General features: G+C 45.0%; 4 protein-coding genes across 4 annotated transcripts; 3 read left to right on the top strand and 1 right to left on the bottom strand.

Moving 5' to 3' along the window:
* Positions 1 to 1,565: 1,565 nt before the first annotated feature.
* Positions 1,566 to 10,011, top strand: LOC131283984 (uncharacterized). Its single transcript, XM_058312832.1, has 5 exons — positions 1,566 to 1,676; positions 3,679 to 5,181; positions 6,854 to 6,978; positions 7,052 to 7,385; positions 7,799 to 10,011. The coding sequence occupies exons 2-5, from the start codon at positions 4,389 to 4,391 to the stop codon at positions 9,268 to 9,270; spliced, it is 2,724 nt and encodes a 907-aa protein (XP_058168815.1). The 5' UTR covers positions 1,566 to 1,676; positions 3,679 to 4,388; the 3' UTR covers positions 9,271 to 10,011.
* Positions 10,012 to 11,928: 1,917 nt separating this feature from the next.
* Positions 11,929 to 14,461, bottom strand: LOC131286124 (nuclear pore complex protein Nup75). The gene is made up of 4 exons (XM_058315013.1): positions 14,375 to 14,461; positions 14,197 to 14,297; positions 12,480 to 14,120; positions 11,929 to 12,394 (listed from the first exon to the last, which is right to left on the bottom strand). Exons 1-4 carry the CDS (start codon positions 14,396 to 14,398, stop codon positions 11,992 to 11,994), a joined length of 2,169 nt encoding a protein of 722 aa, XP_058170996.1. The 5' UTR covers positions 14,399 to 14,461; the 3' UTR covers positions 11,929 to 11,991.
* An 842-nt stretch (positions 14,462 to 15,303) lies between these two features.
* LOC131288131 (MRG/MORF4L-binding protein) lies at positions 15,304 to 16,159 on the top strand. The gene is made up of 2 exons (XM_058317243.1): positions 15,304 to 15,754; positions 15,838 to 16,159. Exons 1-2 carry the CDS (start codon positions 15,340 to 15,342, stop codon positions 16,083 to 16,085), a joined length of 663 nt encoding a protein of 220 aa, XP_058173226.1. The 5' UTR covers positions 15,304 to 15,339; the 3' UTR covers positions 16,086 to 16,159.
* Positions 16,160 to 17,357: 1,198 nt separating this feature from the next.
* On the top strand, positions 17,358 to 18,952 carry LOC131286921 (p21-activated protein kinase-interacting protein 1-like). The gene is made up of 2 exons (XM_058315932.1): positions 17,358 to 17,521; positions 17,588 to 18,952. Exons 1-2 carry the CDS (start codon positions 17,447 to 17,449, stop codon positions 18,827 to 18,829), a joined length of 1,317 nt encoding a protein of 438 aa, XP_058171915.1. The 5' UTR covers positions 17,358 to 17,446; the 3' UTR covers positions 18,830 to 18,952.
* The last annotated feature ends 2,935 nt before the right edge of the window (positions 18,953 to 21,887 follow it).

Here is a 21,887-nt window from a genome sequence, read left to right as displayed (position 1 = left end):
AACGGGTCCAGCCGATTGGAAGGAACCACGCTGTTGTCATACGGATCGAAATCAAAGGCTACTTATTTTATCGATACCGACCGCTTGGCTCCTGCACTCGTCGCGGCGTATCCTGCCCGTCGTTCGGAGAACGCGGCGGATACAAACAAACGGACCCAAACACTGCACAAACACTTACACACACACAAACACAGGCACAGACGCGAAATGCGCGATTCTGCGAACGAGATATGTCGTCAACGACGGTTTACCTTTGGAGGAGGGTTGGCTGCAACGGATGGTAACTGCATATTACTGTCGTTAATCACGTTTTCTTGCTGTTCCAAATGCATTCGATATACAATTACACACACAAGCACACAAACGTAGGGAAATACCATACAGTGGTACTGCTGCGTACCATCGACGCTTACAAGGGCGATGATGCAAGTTTAACTTTTTTACGGTGCCCACATTCGGAAACACCAATAAAACTAACAGTGGTAGGAGCTTAAATGTATGAGCTGCCGCACAGTAGAACAAGCTGCTGTGAGCGACGAGCAACACCGTACGTCCGTTCTATTCCGATTCATTCGGATTAATGAGAACGAACGGTACTTGCAGTTGACATCGACGCTTGAATCGGAGAGCGATAGAGAAAGAGCATGAGAAAGGGAAAACAAAACATCTAAATACAGCTGCCGTTTGCAAATTACAGCAAGCGATGTATCAGTGCTGAGTATTAGGTAGTATACGACACATGGTGCATGCAGCAAACAAGTGAACGAAAAGACATCATGTATCATTTCACGTAAACCCGACTCGACACCATAGACAGACAAACAAATTCAACAATAAACGGTTTTTATTGCAGTATTGTGTGGGAACCTAGTTTTGGGGGTTTACATTAGTTTTAATTGAGGAATATAGAGGAAAAGTGAATAGATTTAACGCACATTTACAGCACGTTGGAATAACCGTTGTGTTTAGATAAAACAGATCAGTTTGCCACACTCAGTAAAATATCCCTCGCACAACGTCACAAGGCTGTCAAAATCGCAGTACAACCAAGGTAGTTCCATACGACGCAATAGGCTACCGCTGCTCCAGCAACCTTGTAAGAAAATATCCCTGCCATGGTTACTAAAAAAAAGTTTATTTCAGCAGGTTGGGTTCTCACAACTATTTATGTAATGTTTTGAAAAATCCTAATTTGTATCAAATTTGACGGTTTCTGTTGTTCCAACAAATTCGTGGAATTAAAAGGGATGCTGTGTAGTATGTATTTAATCATTTGATCATAAAAACGCTTTAAATCGTTTCCTTTTGTGAGAACAATTTTTTGAATGAAAATAGTTGATTTGTGTTGATAATGCTGATCAAATAAAATTCTTTTAATATGAAATTTCGTTTATTTCAATGGTATAGATGCGATTAAATAATATTTTGTTTCAAATTCCGGAGTCACAAAATGGCGCTACGTTTGGCTGTCAAATCCTGGCCTCCTTGTGACATTGGTCGAAGAAGAAGAAGATTAAGAAGAAGTGACATTGATCCCCGCGAGACGAAAATGTCCCGTTTTCGCTGCTAGCGCGAGTGCTGACCCGCTGGGTTAAGGGGTGCATTTTTGGTGAACAATTTTCACCTGTAAAACCGAACGAAAACGGTCCGAAAACATTGCCAACGTGCAGTGCAAGGTAATGGCGTACGGATGTGCATATTTTATCGGTTGGCGAGCGTGTGGCACAAGTGAAAAATAGGAAATTAAAGTTGGCTGCTTTCTTCGCTGGTGCTGCGGTTTCTATGCTGGTTTTGCTTCTTGCTAGTTTGGTGCTGAGTTGCCAGCACACACTCGGCAGTGGCCACGAAAACAGAATGCTTGATGCGCGTTTTCGTTGACCAGTTCTGGCAAGGAGTTACAAATCGTTGACCGCAAAATGCTGTACCTCGGATGGTCATAATCTTGTCGTCGAAAACAGCATAAAGTCAATTTTTGTTGGTGTATGGTCGTGTGTGTGTGCGCGCATTGGCATACGTGAAGTGTGCCACGGTTTGTGTATGTGTGTGCGGGTGGGTGGCGGGTTATTTTTTTTTGCTTTAGCGGCTTTCGGTGCGAAGTGGGATCAAGCGTGTGCCGTGCCAAATATCATCCGTTGGCAAACGGTGTGTCGGCACAGCAATCATCTTCGACCAATCCTCCGAAGTGGTTTTGCAGGACGCGTTGTGAAGCATGAAATTCGGTGCAAGAAAAGCGAGAACACTTTTGGGGCCGCCCTATATTACGTGTTCGCGCAAACGGTTGGTTGTGGTCCATTTTCGGAGCATCGTTGTGGCAGTGGCAACACTGACCACATTGATCCTCGGTCGACGCGCGAAGGTGTTGCCAAAGCAGAGCGAAAGAACGGAAGAAGGGAGCAAGAAATAAAATACCGAAGATAATGGGAGGAGGGAAAATTAGCGTAAAATGAAGAAAAATATGAGTAGAAAATATTTTGCCGAGGCGTCGTCATCACCAGCCAGCGACGAGCGTAAAAGAACGGTGTATCGAGCGTGTGTGCGTGTGTGCGTGCGCGGGGCGCTCGTACGTGTGAACGCGCTCGTGTGTGTGCGTGTGTGTGTTTGTGGGTTATGTGGAAGGGACGGGAAACTTTGGTCGGGAAATGGGGTAGCGTGTGGTGGCGGGCGCAAGGAAAAGATGAAATGGTCGACGACTGATCTGCACCTCGCGCGGGAAAGTACAGCAACGCAATGTAGAATGCGAGCTGGCATGATGGAAAGAAATCGCAGACGAAAAAATAGCAATCAGGGCAGGCGGCCGCAGCGAAATACAGCACGATTGGTCCAAGGAGGAGATAGTAATGTAATGTGGAGAAGAGAAGAAAAAATAGCTCCGATAGACGCAGTAGGCATGAACGAAAGGCCGATGTCGGTTGCTACTGTTCACACCGCTCACGCACACCTGTGTTGAAGTGTGAGGGCTTTGGAATGGTTCGAAATGTAATATGGAGGAGTTGAAGGAAAAAAAGGATATAAAATTGCGTCGACCAGGATGTGTTTGCAAGTGTGCGCACAAGCTATTTGTGTGAATGTGTGCGGGTTTGTACGTGCGCCTCGATTAGAAATATAAAAAAATAAGCTAAGGGAGCAAAGGAAGCCAGCCTAAGTAAACCACCCTTCACTTCTGCCTACCTACAAACCGGACCGGAACCAGCTTTTTTTGTGCGGAAGAGGGATGCTGTGTTAGCCGCAGAATATCGAAGAATAATTTTTCCAGTTTTTCGATCAATTCCATGTCTGTCTAGCCATCCAGTTGCAGCTTCCGGTGCGAGTAAAGGCACGACATAACCCTCGTGGTATTATCCTTTCTCCGGGCAATACGCTGGAGGAGTGCTACGTTACAGTGGCTGGTGGTATGCGTGCGCGCGCGCGCGTGTGTGTGTGTGTGTGTGTATTTGAAGAACGGCCAAGCCCTTTCGCTTCCGCTACCAACTTCCCCATCGTCCTTCTTCAAACCATGGGGGATGTGTGGTCTTCTTGGGCAGCCTCCTTCCTTGCCAGCCGATGAATTGAAAAAAAAATACTATTGTGCTTCATAAAAGCATACTATTACTGAGTGGTTGTTCATAACAACAAAGTTTTTTATGCTTGTTCTCTACATGCTACCTTTTCTCATGCTTTTCCCTCTATGTCTACTTTCAGCTAATGAACTGGAAAACAATCATGAATGAAATCTGAACGCTTAGACAAAAAACAACTCAAATACAGTTAAACAAACAACAACAACAACAAAGCAGAGTGAAAACAGTGAGGTTGTTTTGTTTGTGTGGATCGGAACGACGCCGGGGAAGACAAATAGAAGGTTGCATTTGTGATTGACGGTTGAGTGGCAATCGCTTCGATAGTCAAAATCTCATTCGCAGCACAAGTGAAACACAACAATTGGAATTGCGCTTGCAACAAAATAAAACCACTTGAGGAACGGGGCACTACGGTGCGTCAAACCATCCAGAAGAAGTTAAAATCGTTCGTTCGATCGGCGAAATTACAGTGAGTAGCGGTAGCGCGAGTGGACGCTAAGCTTGAACCAGGCCCCCAGGGCCCCAAGCTGCATCCGGGTTACAGGCGGGGGCGAATAAAAGCGCGCATTCGAATACGTCACAAACGTCCATGTGGAGATAAAATTTGACCGTGTGCCGCCCCGCGAGTACCTAACCGGCAAACGGACGGTTGCATACCTTTTTAATCCGTGAAAATCATCCAGCAGTGTGTGTGTGTGTGTTTGTTTTGTTTTGAATTTCAACATTTTAAACAATTAATTAACATATAGCCAACGGTTACGTTTCGGTAGCGAAAGAAACAGACCCGCAACTACTGTCAACGGGGCCAATAAATTCCGAAGTGCTTAAGCAATGAGTGCCCCTGAAGACACTAGCGCTACTGCAAAGTCTGCTCCCGATCACCATCAGAATGTTGTGCCACCGTCGTCTTCTTCGTCCGTCGCAGCATCCGTTTCTTCTGCATCCGGTGGAGCGGCTGCAGCAGCAGCAGCAGCGACAGGCGGAGCAGGAGTGCCAGTTGTTGCAGGTTCCGGCGTCCCAAGCGCAGCTACAGTGTCTTCGCTGAGTATAGCAGCGCCGACCGGAAGCGGTACCGGTGCGACCAACGGAAGCAATATCAGTAACAGTGTTAGCGAAAGCGAGGAAACGGCCAAGAGCGGCATTAAAACAGCGACTTTAGCGGCCGATGTGGTAAAAATCGGTGGTAGTAGTAGTGGAAGTGTGCCAGGAGGCGGGAATACCCTTTCCCTCGGAGCGGCACAAAGCGATGCGAGCTCCCCAGTGTCAGCCGGTCCAGCTGGCGATGCCACCTCGACGTCAGCTACTTCCCACACCACATTGCCGAAGGAAACGTGCCCGGTCCCGGTATCAGGTTCGGCAACAGCATCCTCCTCCTCTATCCCGGCCGTTCCAGCGACCACGGAGGATGTGGGAGCATTGAAAGCCACCACTGTTGCCACTGCACCGATCACTTGCTCATCCTCTTCGTCATCGTTGGAGTCGGTGACAGGCCACCCCGTTCCGGTACCGTCCAATGGGGGCAGTGGTGGTGAGGCTGTGGCGGGTCCATCGAATCTGGCGAGCCGGGGACGCGAGGCAGTCGACAAACACCAGACGTTGGAATATCACTGCCGGATGCTGGAAGGTAATGGCACAAAAGCCTTTGAACAAAGTATATATATTACAAAAGTCAGCACACACTAAAACGCTAAATGGAAGCGAACGCACTCAGGGTTGAAATTGTAGCGACTAAACAAAAAAAATCTCTTGAGAATTTTGGAAGCAAATATGGGGAAATATCGATGCATTTTGAACTTTGTGCAAAGCGAGAGTGAATTAAATATGGTCAGACCCCTTTCGATGTTTGTTTTGAAGCTACCAAAAAAGTGAGAGTATACAAAATTTCATCTTGACGTAGTACAATGTTTTATATCTTCTGACTTGCATAAGATAAAAAAGAAGTATTTCGCGGCTATCTGATTCTTTTAGAACATGAATTTACTATTTGGTAAAGGTAAATCATGTTGAGTTGTTGGCAAGGCATGATCGCACTATAATTGTGAACATTTTATAACTTTAACAATTAAAATAACAGTTTAGTAAAAAGCAACTGAATGTCGCTCTAAGCATAGTTAATTTTTTTTTGAATTTCCATTCTAAGTTGAAGTTAATATGTCTATTTTAATACCAAGTTTTATTAAAATATAGCTTAAGGTAAAGCTCCCAGAAATGAATTACTGCAAGTCAAAATGTATCTAAACATAAGGACGCTCATGTATAATGCAGCAGTTATATTAAAAGTTAATTGATGCAGTTAGATGTGATAGATAATTTATACTCCAAATGTATGTCTTCCTGTTACTAGATCTCAATAATTGTTAATGTCCAAACGACGATTTGCCAAATTCCGCCCAAAACAGCCTTGGATAGTCAAACAGTTCCATTCCGTGTTACGAATTTATAGGTGACTTTGACTAAAGCCACATTCCTTTTAAATAATCCCCTAATCAACAGGAAATACTAAGGTCTTTGACGTGTTCAAAAGTAACAATCTCCATAAACTCCATAGTGAAATATGAGGATTCTAACATTTTTCAGTACTCTGAAACAAGACGCAACAGTGGGGATGAATTTCAAATTCAAAAAAATCTACTCGTTCATGGACTCAATAATCGCGTTTGCTAGTTTTACTTACAAGCAGTAAATCGATCCATTTTCCTGCCCTTTTGAGCGCGCAAACGTGTGTTTGTTATCGTCGAGAAAACGTTTGAAGCTGCAATGTTTGTGGTAGTGCGCTGGCGCACACCCATTTTTGGATCGCAATCCTCCACAGGCAGGATAATACAATGTCGGTGGTGGGTTTGTTTGGCTGTGCACGCTTATGCTCGCGCACGTGTGTGTCTGTATTTGCTTTGCGTCCCTTCCCGGCCGGCAACGAAGGATTTGTGTTTGCCAACAATTTTGAAATATTTGTTTTTGTTTGATATAAAAAGGGAAAACCATTGGAAAAATGGTAAGATCCAACTTGGCTGGCAATAAATTATTATTTGTCCAATCCATTAATTATATTTTTTTTTGGTTTATACAAATTATGGGTCGCCTAAGTGTTACCGAAACGCATAGCAGTGGACTGCGGAGGGATGCCATCACAAAATAGATGGTTGTGAAAGAATTTCTTTAGAATATAGGCTTCTTGCAAAATGCTTACATGATCACTTCATTATAAGAACATAAACAAATTCCTTAATTTAATCGATTAACAATCTCCATAAGGGATAAAATTAAAATACAACACGCGTTTATTCTCCATTTTACAGAGGAACTTCAATCCGTGAAGGATTCGGAAGCGAAAGTCAAACAACAGTATATCGAGTCTCAGCGACGGGAGCGTTTCCTCGCTCGGCGGCTTGCGGTAAAGGAGCAGGAAATGCAAGACTATGCCGTAAGTTTTCCACGTGCATTAATGTAAAGAACATCCCAACTCAACCGTTCGTCTGATGGTTCTCTCGTTGCAGAATCAAATAGCGGAACTGAAATCTGCCCAGGCTCCTGGCCCAGCCGCCCTGCGCTCGGCCCTACTCGATCCCGCCGTTAACATACTGTTTCAGAAGCTCAAGGCGGAACTGCAGACAACGAAAGCGAAGCTGGAGGAAACGCAGAACGAGCTGTCCGCGTGGAAGTTCACGCCGGACTCGAACACGGGCAAGCGGCTGATGGCCAAGTGCCGGCTGCTCTACCAGGAGAACGAGGAGCTTGGCAAGATGACGTCGAACGGCCGGTTGGCGAAGTTGGAGAACGAACTCGCGCTGCAGAAGAGCTACAACGAGGAGGTGAAGAAATCGCAGCTAGGTCAGTACTTTTACTTTTCGATACTAATACTTACAATGACATTAATGATACGAGCAAGAGCAGCTGCTTGTGTAACTAGCAGGGATGAGGAAGATAAATATTCTTTTTCAAATCAAAGAAATTTGGTAAAATAATCTAATTACTGCACACAGCAAATTTTGAACAGAAATAATTGTTTTATAAAAGTCGTGTTTTTACAAACCGACTTAAAAATACTAGAATGGTGTTATACACGTAAAAATATAGTAATTTAAAAAAAATCAATCCAAACAATGAACGATTATCTCATCCTTTGTTGTACAATTTGTGTTTTCGATCAGATCAGATTCTAGTATTTAATACATATGAGTGTGAATATAGATGTCGTTTGTGCGATTAGTAATCTAATTGATGTTTGCATTTCACTTCCACAGAGTTGGACGACTTCCTGCAGGAGCTGGACGAGGACGTTGAGGGCATGCAGAGCACGATCGTGTTCCTCCAGCAGGAGCTGAAGCAAACGAAGGACAGCAGGGACGAGCTGGAGAAAGAGCTTACGCAGCTGCGTGCGTATGTTAGTGCCACCCTGCCCGCCACCACTCCCACGGACGAGCAAGCGATGCAGGTGGACGACGGCGTGAGGCAGGACAGCCGTGGCTCATACCACCATCGCCCTGAAGGTGATGGTGGTGTCGCATCCGACAGTGGCGTTGGTAGCATGGGCGGTGGTATTACACCCATCTATCTAGTGAACGGTGGCGGAACTGGCACGGGCACGGGTACCGTTGCTAGCAGCAACAGCAGACTGGTGGTGAATAAAAGTTCAAGTGGTGGTTTTGTTGTTGGTGGTGATCAAGATGTGGTGTACAACAATCGGACGCACGGTAGTGGCGTGAGCAGTGAGTTACGAACTACACCGCCTCCGATCGGCAGCAGTAGCAGCAGCAGCAACAGCAGCAGCAGCGGATTATCGACAGTTTCCTCTTTGCCAGCAGCAAGCGAGACGTCCGTAGTAGCATCAGCGACGTCGGCAGTGAATGGTGGTGGCGTTGCTACGGTGACTGATGCAACAGTTGCAGCAGGCAATGCCGGTGGTGATGCGTTAGTTAATGAACTGAAAGATCCGCTGCTGCCGGCTGGTGGCGAGAGCCATCCCGCAGTTCGAACTAGTGGTAACCATAACCCCGATGGCAACACTCTCCACAGTGTTAACAGTGCGAGCCAGAAGCCGCAGCAACGGCAGCAGCAAGCCCCCCATAATAATAATGAAACACAGCAGCAGCAGCGAGTGAGTAGCAATAACGGTGGCCGAAATGGTGGACGAACAACAGTGGCCGCTCGGAAGCGCAATTACAACGACACCGAAGCCGACTCGGCGGTCGACCTGCTTGCGGCGGAAGCAACGAGTGTTGTTGGTGGTGGTGGTGAAAGTGGTGTGCACATAGTGGACGGTGTTGTGACCGATAGTGGTAGTACCGTGGCAAACGGGAAGCTCCTGCTCGGTGCCGGACCATCCGTGGACTCCACGCCGGACCAGCAGCAGCAGTTTGACGCAGTAGAAGCGAACAGTGCAGGTGGAAACAAGCGCATGACACGGTCGGGTAAGGGTAAAGTAGTTGCTTCGTCGGTGTCGTCGCTTGCTGGGATCACTCAGCCCGGCTCGGTCTCCTCCTGCTCCTCCTCCACCACGACTGCATCCTCCTTGTCGACGAATGCGCTAATGACAAGCGCGGCGAAAAAGCTCCGGAGAGGATCCGTCACCATGGAGGAGGAAGTCGATCCGCTAGCCGATACACCCCAACAGCAGCAGCAGCCGCCGCAGCATCAGCAGCAGCAATCGGGACAGCCGCAGCATCTGCAGCACCACACGCAACAAACGATATCGTCCGCTAATGGTTCAAACTAGTAGCAGCACCTGATATTTAGACGTAGTTATTCATACATATAGGACGTATAGGGGTTAGTAGCACTGTTTGTGGCAGAGTAGTCTCCACACTGCCATGGGAGCCGTGGTGTGGGAAACAGGAGGGAGGACTCCTTCCCTATGCCACCTGCAAATACTCACCCCCACCCCAGCGCGTGGCTGGTGAGAGAAGGACACTGGAAGGGGTGGAGAGACCCTTCGAGGCATGCAGTGTTGCACCTCCCGTTTTTTTTTCTTCACACGGGCCTACTTGAGACCTACTTTACACCGGAAACCTTGGTGTACATAGCCGTACACTCTTGCGCTTGCGATGTGTTCTACAGTGCGCGAGGAAAGCTCGGGTGTGTAGATCGGATATCAACTGTTTTAAAAACGTGCGCGATGCGAAACGAAAGTGCGCTTGTTGTGTGCGTGTGTGTGCGTGCATGCATACTCAACGCCAACAAGGATGCGTTCTTAGAGGGAATATTTCGCTTGTACATGGAAGCGAGGAGCAGCAGCAGCCCACCCGCAAGTGTATAGGAAGTTAAGTACATTTAAAATCTTAATTTGTAAAAAAATAATAAAACAGCAACACATAAAAACAAATGAATGAAAACAAATCACCTAAAGCACCGAACTGGCAGGCAGGAGCGTGTTGTAGTTAAAACAACAAAAAAGAAGAAAAAAAAATAAGGGAAAACGAAACAGGTACATAAGAAAAAACAAACAAAAGAAACAAACAAACAAACAAACAAGAAGACTAGAAGTTGTTCAATAAAGAAAATAATTAAGCAAGATGATCTGCAAATGATTAACTTACTCATACCAGAAACATAAAAATTAACCTACACTGTCACATACACAGACTATGCACTTTTGAAACAACTCACTGCACTTTTGAAAGTATGATGATTGGTATTTTGCAATTTCGTTCCATTGCAGCAGGAAAAAGTGAATTAATCAGATCGTTGCGGTATTTTTTTCTTCTTTATTATTAATTACAAATCCATGCCGTCACAGTGAGATTTCGGCGAAAAGTAACAACACTAAATTATTGTTTGGTTCACAGAAACTTAACCCAGCCTAAGTAAGGAAATTGATCGAAAAACCACACTATATAGAACGGTGTGTCTCCGAAAATAGAGTCATTTTCTGTTTTATGCGACCATCTTCCCAGTTGACACGTTCTTCTATCCCAAATTATTCCACCTGACTGATTCGTGTACATACTTGAGGCTCGAATATCTGTTGTTCGAAGATTGTTGCTCTTTTCTGCTCCGTTTGTGGCCCGATATCATCCTAATGGCAGGTGCATGGCCTACGATGATTTTTGCGAGGAAGGTGGGCTTTGTTTTGTTACAGCCTGCCCTGCCTGCTGAGAACATAAAATTTCGATCGATCTCGAAAATAAACCTTTCAAAAGGACTGCACGAAAACGTACGTAAACATATTTTAGGAAATTCATTAAAGCATCCCTTCTGATACTGCATGTTGTTGGCAATCTTCCTTCGGTTGGCCTGTGTTGATGCTTTCTGGAATAAATAAATCATTTTACACACCAGCAACTGGAAATCAAGTTCTTCGCCGTTTGGAGGATCACTAAAATCGCGCAGTGCATGTGAATTGAAAAGTGCACCCATCAAAACCGTGAACAAAAAACGAAAAGGGGGAATGGAAAGAAACGAACGGGTGGAAAGAGAGACGGGGGAAATACAATAGAGATTCAAGACTCGCTCTAAGCTGTAGGATTATAGTTACTTTTATTTTAGTTCAGTTGTCTTTACACACGTCTTTTAAGCATCATCTGCCCTGTAAACTTCTAGACAGATACTTTAGCGGATATGAGTTACTGAAACGAAAACAAAAAATTAAAAAAAAAAAATCATCCATAAAGCAACCAACCACCCGCCATGTACAGAAAACGACAACAAGTAAACCATTTGGTCGCCCCAGGAAAAATAAAACAGCACACGACCAATCGGAAAAGGATAACTTGCGTTGCTAAGGTTCGGCATAGAAAAGGCAGAAATGGACTCATATATTTGACGCAATTTACTTAGCTCATATACAATCGGATTCAGGTACACAAACACCTACACTCATAAGCATTGGAAGGCAGGATCGTTACATAAAGTTGTGTAGTAAAACTAGAAAATGAAGGACGTGTACGAGGCGCGGGTGGAAAAAGCATAAATTAAATAATAATTAAAAAAAACACACACACACACATTAACATGGCAGGATGCATGCCTTTGCAATGCGTAGATGAGATTAAATTCCTGGTAAGCCTAGACAACGGTAAGCGAAAACATGAATTGAAGTTAAGCGAAAGTAACATAACATAACGACCGATGTGTGGTTCTTCACAGGGCGACGGAGGAAGGAAATTAAATAAACAAAAACGCGAGGAACAGGAGAACCGACAAAGTTCATAAAATTAATGACCTGTAATTTAAATTATTTCAAATGAAACAGTAAAAAAGAGAATAGATTTAAATTATTCATAAACGATGTTGTTATTTTATCGGTAGCGTTTTAAGCACGTGCTAGTGCACACTTTGATCATTGATGACATTGATTGGTGTTGCAAACATCAGTTTTTAATTTTCTCGTGTTAACTAACAGCATCACATTTTCAAATCAAATCAAATAATAATGTTGCTCTTTGCTGAAGACTTTATTGGCAATCGGTATGTGAAGCAAATCGAAATGTGACACATTCTAGTCACGGCCCAAATGCTCGATTACGTACGCGCGAGACAGATTCCGAATGCACGCCAGGCGCAGCAGGTTAACCAAGTCCTCCGTGCAGTTGTTGAGCAGATTGGAGGAAAACTTAGGTATCAGTGTCGTCTGGTCTTCCTCCTCCTCCTCCATCGGCTCGTCGTCGGCTGTGGTGGAGGCGGTGACGTCCACCGCCAGTGCCAAACTCAGCATACTTTTGGCACTGGTTTTCGGGTTCTGCTGTTGCTTCTGGCGTTTCAAAGTTTGCTGCCGTTTCTCCAGCATCGGCACCAAGGCCAGCTGCAGGTGTCGCAGCACGGTGAGTGTTTCCGCGGAAGGAATTATCGGTTCCTTAAATTCGAGCAGCGGTATAACGTCCGCCATCAGACACGGCCAGAAGCTGTAGAACGAAGCGGCGAAGATAAGAAACAGCGTGGTTAGACACATTTTGACGATCATAGCAAACCCCCACCCCCCGTACTTACTATGATGGGACGATGTTCGAGTCCATGAGGCTGATCAACAGTTCGGCCGCCTGCGCGTATTCTTGCTTGCGGTAGAGCAGACGGAAATCGTAGTACTTCTTCAAGAACACCAGCTGGGAGGAGATAAAAATTTTCTGTCCGAGGTTTGCTATCATCTTTTCGCATAGCAACTCCCCGTGATTGCAGTAGTGCTCGAGGAAAATGTTGGCCACATTCCGCACGTACGTGCTGTCTCGGCTGCGGATGGCCCAGTCCAGTGCACTGCCATACCGTCGGTGGGCCAGGTTGCGCTTGGTCAGGACCTTACAAACTTCCATAATCACGCCGGGAAAATCGTTTTTGCGTGCGACGGCGATTAGCTTGAGGGCTTGCGCTTCATGGCGTATCGGGACACGCGCCAGGAGGGCCTCGCGAGCACCCAGCCCCTCGGTGGAGGAAAACTCCAGGTATCCCATACCAAGCTGCCAGTACGTCCCTTCGGCCATCAGTAGCGATCCGAAATCGTACAGCAGGGATTCACGTTTCAGTTTTCCATCCGGCAATGGCACCGTGGTAGCTTCGATGCCGTTGGGATCGTCCTCGGGTCGACTACCGTGCAAAAGGCCGGCATGGTACAGCAGGTCGACGATGTGTACCGCGCACCAATTGTTGTCCGGAATCTGCTGTAGCAGTACCACAATTTCGGGGAGGTTGTTGTCCATTATCGCGAGCACTAGCTTGTCGAGGAACGTTAATCCTGGAGCGGTCTGGTTCTGGGCCGATGCGAAGTCCATCATCCACTCGTTTGCGTACTGGCTGAGCTGATAGTACCGGCAGCTGGAATCTGTGTACAGGAGAAAACCGGGTAGATACTCGTACCAACAGGTGGCCGATCGCTGTTGCTTTCTCCAAGCCACCCGATCGCCCGAGATCAGCCGCAGGATTTCCTCCAAGTACGGTTCGGCGCCGAAGTTGCCGGCCTCGATCAACATATGCACGTTGTCGCGCCAGCACTGCCAGTGGGCTTTGTACTTGTGCACCGAGAGCCCATCGTGCACGTTATAGATGGGCAACGATTGGAGCAGTTGTTCGGCCACTTGGAAGGACCGCGTATCGGAGCTGGGATGCACGCGCAGCAGCGCCCGGGCGACCATAGTGTGTCCCTGCAGAATGAGTGCCTTCACCAATGGCCAGTAGTTTGCCCTCTTTTCGACATCTCCGGCGGGATCCTGCAGCAACGCCGTCGCGTCCCGCTCGGGGCCTGGAAAGTGGTAGCGAATCCACTGGAGCAACGACGTCACAACCGTCCCGGACGAAGCGTTACTGTCTACGATGAGAATTTCCACCAGATGCCAGACGCACTCGATGGAGTACAGCATGTTGCGGAAGATGCTGTCGGAGTCCTCCGGTGACTCCTCGCTTGCCGGTTTCATTCGCTGCAGCGTTTGACGCACGGACTTCCTGTATTGTTGCGATACGTCAACGAAGTCGATCGTCTGCGTTTGGCCCCCGAGCAGACCATAGCGGCGCCTTTGCAGAGTGTAAAACAAATGGCCACACTCGTACAGCATCGTACGGGCTGCTGGATCGGCGAGGATGAAATCTGGCTTCATAAGGTTAATTTCTCCCATCAACCTGTGGCTACTGTGAGCCTGGTGGTCACTAAAAGCATACCGATAGTTTTATATAACAAGAATTACTTCGTTGGTAGACAGACGCGTATAACTCCTTTTCTTACCGTTTGTGCAACACATTACCGAATGCGAAGGTCGCAAATTCATTATTGTTTACCCATGCGAGGCTCAGACCTACTTGTTTACCGCGAGTGTTTGGTACCATCTGCAAGGAAGTAAAACAAAATCATAAAAATTAACTCTTCAGGCGGCTTTGAGAGACTTTAAACCTTTCGAACTTACAACCGTGCTTTCATTTGTCGCCATGGCAGTGATAAATATTACGCTTTTCCAAGAGCCGAAACTGATTCTTTCGATGCGGTTTTCCGCGCGGCGTTTTGTTGAATTGACGTACGTGCAAGGCTTGTGTTGCTTCGTTGAAGGTGCAGAAACCTTGGTTGGTATTTTTTGCTGAAATACGTGACGGTTGCTAACAAAGTTATTTACTTGTATAAGTATAAACTAACCTTGGTTGAAAGGCAGTTGACTAGTGGTGAGGAAACTTCGAAATTTCGGGAGTAGATCAGATCATTTGCTCTCAGTTAAAAAACAAAGGAGCATAATCGTACTCCAATGCCATACGGCTACGGGTAAAAACGTTACCAGGACCATAATGGAGTAGATCAGATCACATCGCCATAAGCCTACGGGTAAAGAGCTCAATGATTCAGATCAAGATCTCAATGAGACACATTGCCATGCAACTGCGGGTGAAGGCGGAGTAGATTATAGAATTTGCCTTCACCGTGTGACTATATCAAGCGTACCATACCAAAAAACGGGTGCGGTCAGGTGTCAAAAACCGATTTTGCTCTCTTTCTAGCGCACCATCGTCACTTGTACGTTGTCGCTAGACCGTACCAAGTTTTTGGTATGGTACGCTTGATGTAGTCTCGCGGTCATATGTGTTCAAATGTTGAAATGTGGCGTTTTGCCTTTATAAATTTAGAAGACTCAATCTTTGCCAGTTTGGCAATCTCATCACTACTAGTGTTGCCCGGTGAAAAAACACGATGAATTGACAGACGCCCAAGGTTACTGGAACGAAGCAGTACTTACTTCAAGCGGGCAGCCTGAAACCATTTTTGACATTTCTCGACGAAAATAAAAACATAAGAAAAATAAAGCCTCTAAATAAACAACTGCTTCTCTTCTTTGCCAGCGCCGCTTGTTTCGTTGAATTAAAACCCGCTATCACTGGAGGCATTATGGCAACAGTGGGAAGTCGTGATAAATTGGACTGCGAACAGTTCGAATGGACCGCGGAAGAGGAAATACAGCTGTTCCTCGCGATGGACGGAATGAAACCGGTCGGCATCAATCGACACTTCTACATGGCGTGCATCATTGACCGGCTGTCGAAGGCCCTCCAGCGGGACATCGCCAGTGAAGCGGTCTGGGCGCATCTCGGGACAATCTACAACTTGCGAGCACTCGATGAGCAAGAGTTTGTGCCTTTTCTGAACGAGGAGTGTGACTTTGGACTGCCGGAGGCCGACTTTGGCGTTGCCATTGGCAAGAGGAAGCCGGAAGACACTGAACGAAGTTCAATCCCGGTGGCTAGTGAACCAGAATCTAAAAAACCGGAAGTCAAGCTAGAGCCAGCGGTTGCTAAAACTCCCGGTAAGTGGACCGGTTTATTTGTTCCGTTTCAGGGTTGTTGTCTTACTGTATACAAAACTAAACTTGTGAATTGTTTCTCGCAGCAACCAAAACACCAGTACCGTCGAAAGATGGTAAAGAAGTCGAAAAGGAAGAGAAGGACGCGCGTGACCGTGATCCGACATCGGTAAAAGTGAAAACGAAAACTCATGACGGTAACGGAGTAACCGAGGGTGGACCGAAACGCTCGCAGAAACGAACCAGAGGGTCAATGACGTTTGAACCGAGTCACTCGAATAATTCCAGCCCGGCCAACACCCCTCCAAACGGGCCAAAACGCCGACGCATTTAGCTGATGGACTATTTCATCGATCTTGACAAAGTGCACTGAAACCCCTTTCGGCCGGGCTTCAACACTTTCAACGACGTGGGGTTACTAATTTTATTCATTTTACAACTAATGTAAATAATCTAACTGTTTCACCAGTTCAAAAATGCTATGAAATGAACTGTGTAATGTATAAGATGGGAGTCAAAATGTAAATAAAAAGATATCCAGTACATTGCGTGGGAGTTACTCAAGAATTCTCTAGTATACATACACTTGTTGTTTAAAAATATGCTAAAATCTAGAGTAATCGGCATCACAACTAAAACGAAATATTGGGATAGGGTCCAACATCAGTCTTCGAGAAATCTATAGTTTAAGCAAGTAAGATATAACTAAAAAAATTGTATAAAACGTTTCATGTATATATTCTCAGAACATATTAATTTATAGTTGTGTATATTTTCTCAAAACATTATATCGGGGAACATCTTTGTGTATTGGACCAAGGCAACCTACTGTTCCTTCTTTATCCTTAGTCAAATTTAAACGAAGTGATCCTAAATAGTCTAAACTTTTCGAATTCAAGTTTAGTTGCCCGTAGTTGAGGAATCTATCTCCGTGTATTCATCTTGCATATAGAAAAGGCAAACAAAATGCTGTAGTGACAAAATAGCGGCAGTCCTGAACTGTTCGCTAGTAACGATAACTGTTTGAACTCTTGTTTGTCTTGTTCTAACATCCAACACCAACTGAGGCGAGAAAAGCCAACGCTGGAGTGAAGATAAAAAATGTAGTTTTACAACGTGAATTCCAACGTGCAACTCCGCTATGTTTGCCAATTCGTTTATTAGATGTGAAATTCTAAAAGCATGCTGTGTTGGCGCTCTGCACATACCAAATAAGCCACAAACTATTGTTGTTTCTAACTTTTATTAATAAAACCCTATGTATGCGAAAGAAACAACGGTGTTCGTATACAGCGACAGGAAGTCCTAAGTAAGTCCTAAATAGAACCGTGCAGTGACACATTGGTTTCGAAGTGTTGCTGTGCCAAGGAAACTTTGGGAGAGCAATTTGTTAAGACGAGTGGATCCTTTACTCCCATTTTGAAATGAATAGGTGGCCATAAACGTATCAATCCAAGAATAAGCTCGCTAATATTACTTCACCTTGCAGTGTGTTCAGCAACGACGTTATAATGTTTTTTGGCCAATTGGGACGAAGTCCATTTGACAGCTCGTATTCAGGTGCGACGACAGCTACCGGTGCTTGACATCAAAAACAAACATTCAACCGCGTGTGTTTCGCCAAACGGTGAATGTTGTTGAATGGTTGATCAGTAAATTTGTGGCGTTATTGTAATACTAGCACATCGCGCTATTATGGCGGGATTAGAGATAGTTGTTGGAACATACGAACAGTTCACAGTGTGTTACCGAGTAGAGCAGTTGCAAAAAGTACCCAATTCGACGCGGTTCGCTCGCACCACCGTACTAACATTCTTTTCGTTGCCTTCTTTTTAGGATCCAAGTAAACTGTATCTGAAGGAGGCATTTGCCGCTCATATGCATACTGCCTCGGTGCGAACAATTGCATCGAACGGAAAGTATGTAGCGACCGGTGGGGCGGACGATCGCGTTTGTTTGCTCGACGTGCAGAACGATATGCAGCAGAGTGAGTTCCTTCATCACGATGGAACTGTTAATACGGTCGCCTTTTCCAACGATGGCAGCTTCCTGTTCACCGGTGGTACCGATGGAAGTATGGCCGCCATAAACACGACCAAACAGGCCGTCTCTAAAACGTGGAAAGGGGCACACAAGACTGCGGTCCAATCGATTTCCATTCACCCGAAGGGCAAGATGGCACTTAGTTTGGGGAGCGATATGGTGCTGAAAACATGGGACCTCGTAACTGGCCGTGCACTGTTCACAACAGCCTTGCACAAAAATCGCTCGTACGGTGGTTCCCTGACCGGCGTCCACTGGTCGCCGGATGGCGAACATTTTGCCCTGCTCGGAAACAAGGTGGTCGATGTGATCAGCATCGAGACGACGCGCTCTGTTCGCATGTTGGAGTGCGGATCAAAGCCGACCGCCATGTGCTGGCTGTCCGTGGAGGAAATAGCCGTGGGATTGGAGAGCGGTGAGTTGGTGATGGCTAACATACATGAGGAAACTCAGGAGGAGAAGCTGCAGATTTATGAATCGCGACTCAAAGCCCTCTCTTGCCTTGGCGAATACATAGCGACCGCTTCCAGTGCCGGGGAAGTTTCGTTGTGGCATCTGCATGGCGTTGACTTCACACAGATCTGTACTCAGCAGATCGGCTGTCGTCCAATTTGCCTAACGTTGATGAACTCTGGTAGATACCAATTGAAGATGAAGACACCAGAGAAGGGCGTCTCGCAAAAACTGCCTGCCGACAATGTGGGAATCAAATCAGCCAGCAGCAGTACCATTGCCAAGCGTATCGCGAATGAACTTGCTTGGGTAAGCGTAGAAACAGAAGATCCTGTGCAGCTTGCCGCTTCGAAGCAGTCCCAAAAGGGTCCCAAAAGACAGCATTCCCACGCTGTGCGTAGTAAAGTGCAACAAGGAGAAATAGTCAAAAAGAAGCGTCCGAATGTGTTTGTCGAAGAATCGATCGAAACTGCCGTGACGCTAAGTACACCGGACAATGTGCATGTGGAGAAAAATGGGAAAGGTAGCAAATCTGCAGCTGCATTTGCAAACAAATCTAAAAAGATCAAGAAAAAAGCTTGATTCTTCGGTGTTGTTCCAGTCCCAGAAGGCATCGCCTCACTAATTACCGTGCTTCTGTTGTAGAGCTACTTTTTCAATAAAACCCGTTCTGACAACCGTTATTAAGTTAAATTCGCTGTACACTTTTAAAAACTTTTTACATTAAAGCTAGTATCGGCGATGTGGGTTCGAATCCCAAATGATATCAGACCTGCTCGTGTACGAGACGGTTGACTATCCACCTACGCAAAGGGAAATTCTAGTAAATTCTTAACTCGTTCCCGTTTGGTTTGGACTGCAGACACAGATATGAAAACAGATGTTTGTACATTTTTATTCCACCATTTAAGTGATACTAATCTAATCGATGCTCATATAAAAAAAAAAAAACAAATCATTGTTGATAACAATCCCAAGCAGCAAATTAGTAACAAAAGTACTATCATAGTTGTTAGGATATTGACCATCGTTTAACACGTTGAGCGCTACGTCGTCGCACAGTGGTTCAGCTAGAGCGGCGGTCCGGTCTTCCAAATTGTTTACAGTTTTACGTTGTTTCTGATTCACGTAAGATGACTTTGGATGTTGAAAGAATGAAAAAAACCAAATAATTTTTATTAAATTTTCTTGCATTTTTTTACGTTTCTTCTTATACAAAAAAAATCTTTTACTTTCGACGGATAAACTTTCTTTGTTTTTTGGGTTAATCTGGATTTTAGTGAAATAGAACTTACATGTGGATCACTTGTATGTATAGCTCGCATGAAAACATCTTAGTTTTTTTCCCTGGAGCATTTTCTGGCAAGGTTTTCCCTGTCGTTACGAAAAAACTTGTGGCGAGCTTCAGCTGCTTCTTTACCCATTGAACCTAATGGTATTGGAGAGTGAAGAACCAATCCATAAATTTGTATTTACATTCTATATGTTTCAGTACAGTAGCTCTGTATTATCACTGCATTAAGTGGTCTTTGGAGTTTATCGCTATGAGAATGTTTCTAAATCGTTTGATTAAGTCTATGTCTAACGCATTACTTGCTAACGCAGGATTTGGCAAAATTCTACGACACACGTTTCCAGTCGTAGTCGTTCCTGCTGATCCTGACCGCACTTGATCGACTTTCATGCCAAATGAATCGTAAAGTTTTTTTAGAGCAACTACACAGTCTTTGCTGGGACAGTATTATTCTAATCCTAAAGAAAACATTTGCCACACATGCTGACACTTGACTCCGTATTTTAGTTTCTCTGTTTTGCCTTGTCGAAACATGATTGAACGTGAAAGCACTGCTCGCTCGCCTTCGACGATTTGCTACCATTTGCTGGCAGAATGGAAAGCAGTGCAATCTGCGCAAAGTGCTTGACGTCCAAGTAATTTTGTCATCAGTATCCATTGGACACATCGAGGAATGATTGTTTCGTTGAAACATTTGCTTGCTCAGCAGTTTTGATTGTTCAGCGACTCTGCTCAGACCGACTTGGTTTGGCGTAAAGTTTCATTTGTGTTCAAAAGAACACGTTTCAAACCCGCGATGCAACCAATCGCTGCGTGAAGTTTATGTGGTCCAATTTCGTCAACCGTGGGTTAGTTGTGAATGTGCATGCATCGGCATGTTTTTCTGTGCATCTCGTTTATTTTGAAAATTGCTTACATTTGCGCATTGGAAAGGCATCCAGTTTTTTTTCGCAGAAACAGTGGTGTTGAAGCAGCTGTGTTTACTTTACCAAAAACCCGGTACTTCGTTGTTTTGTTCGGTTGCTTTCGTGTTGTGTTATGTGTTCTTTCCCGTATACCGGTGCCGGTCCGCTCGGACCGACAGAGCCGGCTTGGTAGGACGGCATTTCTCTGTTTTGCTTTGTTCCTTATCGTCGAAGCATGATTGAACGTGAACGCACTGCGTCGATGGTTTGCTACAAGTTCCTGGCAGAACGGAAAGCAGTGCAATTTGCGAACAGCGCTTAACGTGCTGAGAAACTTGTCCAATCCAAAGTAGGCTGCGATTCGTAAATTTCAATTCGATTCGTTAGAAGTTGCCGATGTTTACTGCTCAATTCAACAGTATGATTATCACGTTTGGTATTACGGAAATGCGGTAATGTATCGTCGGTTGAAGCGTAAAGAAGAATGAGAATTAAAACTTACGACATAGAAGTGAAAAGTGTATGTGTTGGTGCATGATGTGTAGTTGAAAAAACGCAGTAGTTCGAAACGAAGAACAATTGAGCATTCTGCGGTCCGCGTCGCAGTATGAAGTTGAACTTTCATGCGTGTGCACGTCTTATGTGATCGTCAAGTGATTTTTTTTTAGAAGTCTGTTGGTTACAAGAAAGATTAAAGATCTTGGACAGTGACGGCTACTTTTATCTCAGTGACAAAAAAGTGTTAAGCGTAGGTAAGCCATGGATAAAATATGTGGTATTACAAAATTACAAAAATTGAAAAATGGTCGATGAAAATTTATTTTTTATTTCTTTCAATAAATTCCTGTACGGAACATGGAAACTGGGAAAATAAAATCACTCGCTGGATTTTATAAATCTATTCATATTCCTCTCTCCATGATTGAGATGATCTTGGGTCGATTACATTGTTTGATTAAGAAAAGACGCATTATTCTGCATTATTTTCACCGGGTTGTCTGGCGGAATTCGTTGGATGTGTTTGTGTTGACGTGCTTACGCACACATCTTCAAAATACAGAAAACGTAGAGTTTGGAGGTTAGTCACCACAGTACAAAAGTAGCTCTTGGTAAAAGCTGTAGCAAATTTTGTTCAACGCAGAATTTTTCATCCAACAAGTCTTACTGTGACCATAGTTTCAACAAATTCTTTATTGGAAGAAAAAGCGATTCTATCGTACCAGTACGGATAGATGTTTCTTTATTTGTATTCATCATTTTATTAATTGGTAACTATTCCTAAGCTTTGCATATTTTGTATCGTCAACTCTTCCGTCCTTCCATCTTGGTTATCGTTAGCTTGTGTATGTGTGGTTGATATTGTGAGGAAAAAGAAGATATATTTAAATATTTTCATCCACTTGAAGCCAATACAATTCAGGAAAGTTTGGCCATGAAAGAG

The sequence above is a fragment of the Anopheles ziemanni genome, chromosome 3, assembly GCF_943734765.1.
Source record: "Anopheles ziemanni chromosome 3, idAnoZiCoDA_A2_x.2, whole genome shotgun sequence".
NCBI lineage: Eukaryota > Metazoa > Arthropoda > Insecta > Diptera > Culicidae > Anopheles > Anopheles ziemanni.
The sequence above is the reverse complement of the archived record's forward strand: the minus strand, read 5'-3'. Positions and strand labels throughout refer to the sequence as shown.

What these genes read in the sequence shown, in the direction of transcription:
- LOC131283984 (XM_058312832.1), top strand. Translation starts at nt 4,389, where the DNA reads ATGAGTGCCCCTGAAGACACTAGCGCTACTGCAAAGTCTGCTCCCGAT. An exon ending in TCACTGCCGGATGCTGGAAG is followed by an intron (nt 5,182 to 6,853) that starts GTAATGGCACAA and finishes TCCATTTTACAG; the next exon opens with AGGAACTTCAATCCGTGAAG. An exon ending in GGTGAAGAAATCGCAGCTAG is followed by an intron (nt 7,386 to 7,798) that starts GTCAGTACTTTT and finishes TCACTTCCACAG; the next exon opens with AGTTGGACGACTTCCTGCAG.
- LOC131286124 (XM_058315013.1), bottom strand. Translation starts at nt 14,398, where the DNA reads ATGGCGACAAATGAAAGCACGGTT. An exon ending in CGACAAATGAAAGCACGGTT is followed by an intron (nt 14,298 to 14,374) that starts GTAAGTTCGAAA and finishes ACTTCCTTGCAG; the next exon opens with ATGGTACCAAACACTCGCGG. An exon ending in GGTAATGTGTTGCACAAACG is followed by an intron (nt 14,121 to 14,196) that starts GTAAGAAAAGGA and finishes GTATGCTTTTAG; the next exon opens with TGACCACCAGGCTCACAGTA.
- LOC131288131 (XM_058317243.1), top strand. Translation starts at nt 15,340, where the DNA reads ATGGCAACAGTGGGAAGTCGTGATAAATTGGACTGCGAACAGTTCGAA. An exon ending in AGCGGTTGCTAAAACTCCCG is followed by an intron (nt 15,755 to 15,837) that starts GTAAGTGGACCG and finishes TGTTTCTCGCAG; the next exon opens with CAACCAAAACACCAGTACCG.
- LOC131286921 (XM_058315932.1), top strand. Translation starts at nt 17,447, where the DNA reads ATGGCGGGATTAGAGATAGTTGTTGGAACATACGAACAGTTCACAGTG. An exon ending in GAGTAGAGCAGTTGCAAAAA is followed by an intron (nt 17,522 to 17,587) that starts GTACCCAATTCG and finishes CCTTCTTTTTAG; the next exon opens with GATCCAAGTAAACTGTATCT.